Source organism: the organism of the source record quoted next, assembly GCF_019968955.1.
Source record: "MAG: Porospora cf. gigantea A chromosome Unknown PgA_NODE_8022_length_1435_cov_2032.83, whole genome shotgun sequence".
Classification (NCBI taxonomy): Eukaryota; Apicomplexa; class Conoidasida; order Eugregarinorida; family Porosporidae; genus Porospora; species Porospora cf. gigantea A.
In genome coordinates this window covers 1-1,435 of record NW_027151906.1, presented here as the reverse complement: position 1 = coordinate 1,435, position 1,435 = coordinate 1, and the positions used below count along the sequence as shown (strand labels likewise).

The window sequence follows — 1,435 nt, the reverse complement described above, 5'->3', positions numbered from 1 at the left end:
CAGTGGCTGCGTCAACGACGCGCAGTCATTCTTGAGGATACCCTCGCCTCAGGGAAGACGACCTTGATAAGTCGACTCACTCCTACTCTAGCCGGAACCCGCCACGTCGTAGCCGAAGAATGGCTCGACGTCTGCAGCTACTACGGCTGGAACCCTGGAGAGATCCTGGTCCTCCCCCTCGTCCCCAAGGAAGACCTGATCATGGCCCTGACCGTTCTTGGTCTGGGCCGGTCCCGCCAACGGGAACCCAACGCCACCGTGTTGATCTCCGACCGGAGCCTCCTGGCTACCGTGTTCCAATGGGGTCACGCGAGTTCTATCGGGGTCGCGCGTTGGTTCCTCGGAGTCCCACCTCTGTCGTTGTATCACCCCGAAGACACCACCTTCATTGTAACCGACCTCCCCGAAGAAGTTACTCGCAACCACATCCGTCGACGAGGTCGACGGATAGGCGACATCTCGGAGGAGACCTTCTATTTCGGGTTCAATGGAACCCGCATCAGAGAAGTGAAGAGGGGTCTCGCACGCTTTGTGCAACAGCTCAAGGCGGTCTACGACGACGTGCAGGTGGTTCGGACCACAGAAGGTCGTACCTCAATACTACGGCAGCTAGACCTCCTGCCCCCGGTTCCCCTTTGCGGAGCAGTCACGGCTCCCAAGGTGAACGGGAAATCCAAGAGCCGAGCGATCCAGTGGACGCCTGAGTGTACCGCTGCGGTCCAGCTCGCCGTTCAACGACTCTCGGAGTCGGTCCTCACCATTCCAGTAGAAGGTGATGAGTATCTCCTGGAGACGGATGCCTCGAGCATCGCAGTCGGGTCCATCCTCTCGGTTAAACGAGAGGACCGCTGGCTTCCGGTCGCATTCCACTCGAAGGCCCTTACGGGCCCGATGGAGCGCTGGCCCGTCTACGAGCAGGAAGCATTCGCCATCGTTGAAGGCGTGAGGAAGTTTGACGCCTTCCTCCGAGGCCGGGCTTTCACGGTCCACACGGACCATGCCAGCCTCCGGTGGATGTTAGAGGCGACCAAGGGGAAAGTTGCTCGCTGGGCCAGCCGGCTCGCCGAGTATGAGATGACGATCCTCCACAAGAGTGGAACGTCCCTCTCCCACGTCGACTTCCTCTCGCGCTACCTCGTCTCCGACCCGGACCCCGGCCTAGAGCCCAGAATGACCCTAGTCGGAACGGTCCCGTCCGAGGAAAAAGAGGCTTTAGAGCGAGCTGCGATCCTAAGGATCCTCGACTGGGCTGAAGAGCCTCCAGACCAAGACCCTCCTTCCCTCTCCGACTGTTCGGAGCAAAGGAAGCCTGAAGCAGAAGAAGCGCCCCCACCTGAAGATCTGCCCGACGCAGACGTCCCGACGGAGGTCATAGAGGAACTAGAGGCCGAGAACCTCGCAAGGGATCCCGAGTGCGATCCCCCGAACCCTCAAG

General features: G+C 60.4%; 1 protein-coding gene across 1 annotated transcript; it reads left to right on the top strand.

The window, feature by feature from the left end:
- Positions 1-201: 201 nt before the first annotated feature.
- On the top strand, positions 202-1,412 carry KVP18_002276 (uncharacterized protein; the record flags this gene model as incomplete). The annotated part of the gene is made up of 1 exon (XM_067953032.1): positions 202-1,412. A coding segment is annotated over one exon (1,211 nt), but the record flags the coding sequence as incomplete, so codon positions are not given.
- Between the last annotated feature and the right edge of the window lie 23 nt (positions 1,413-1,435).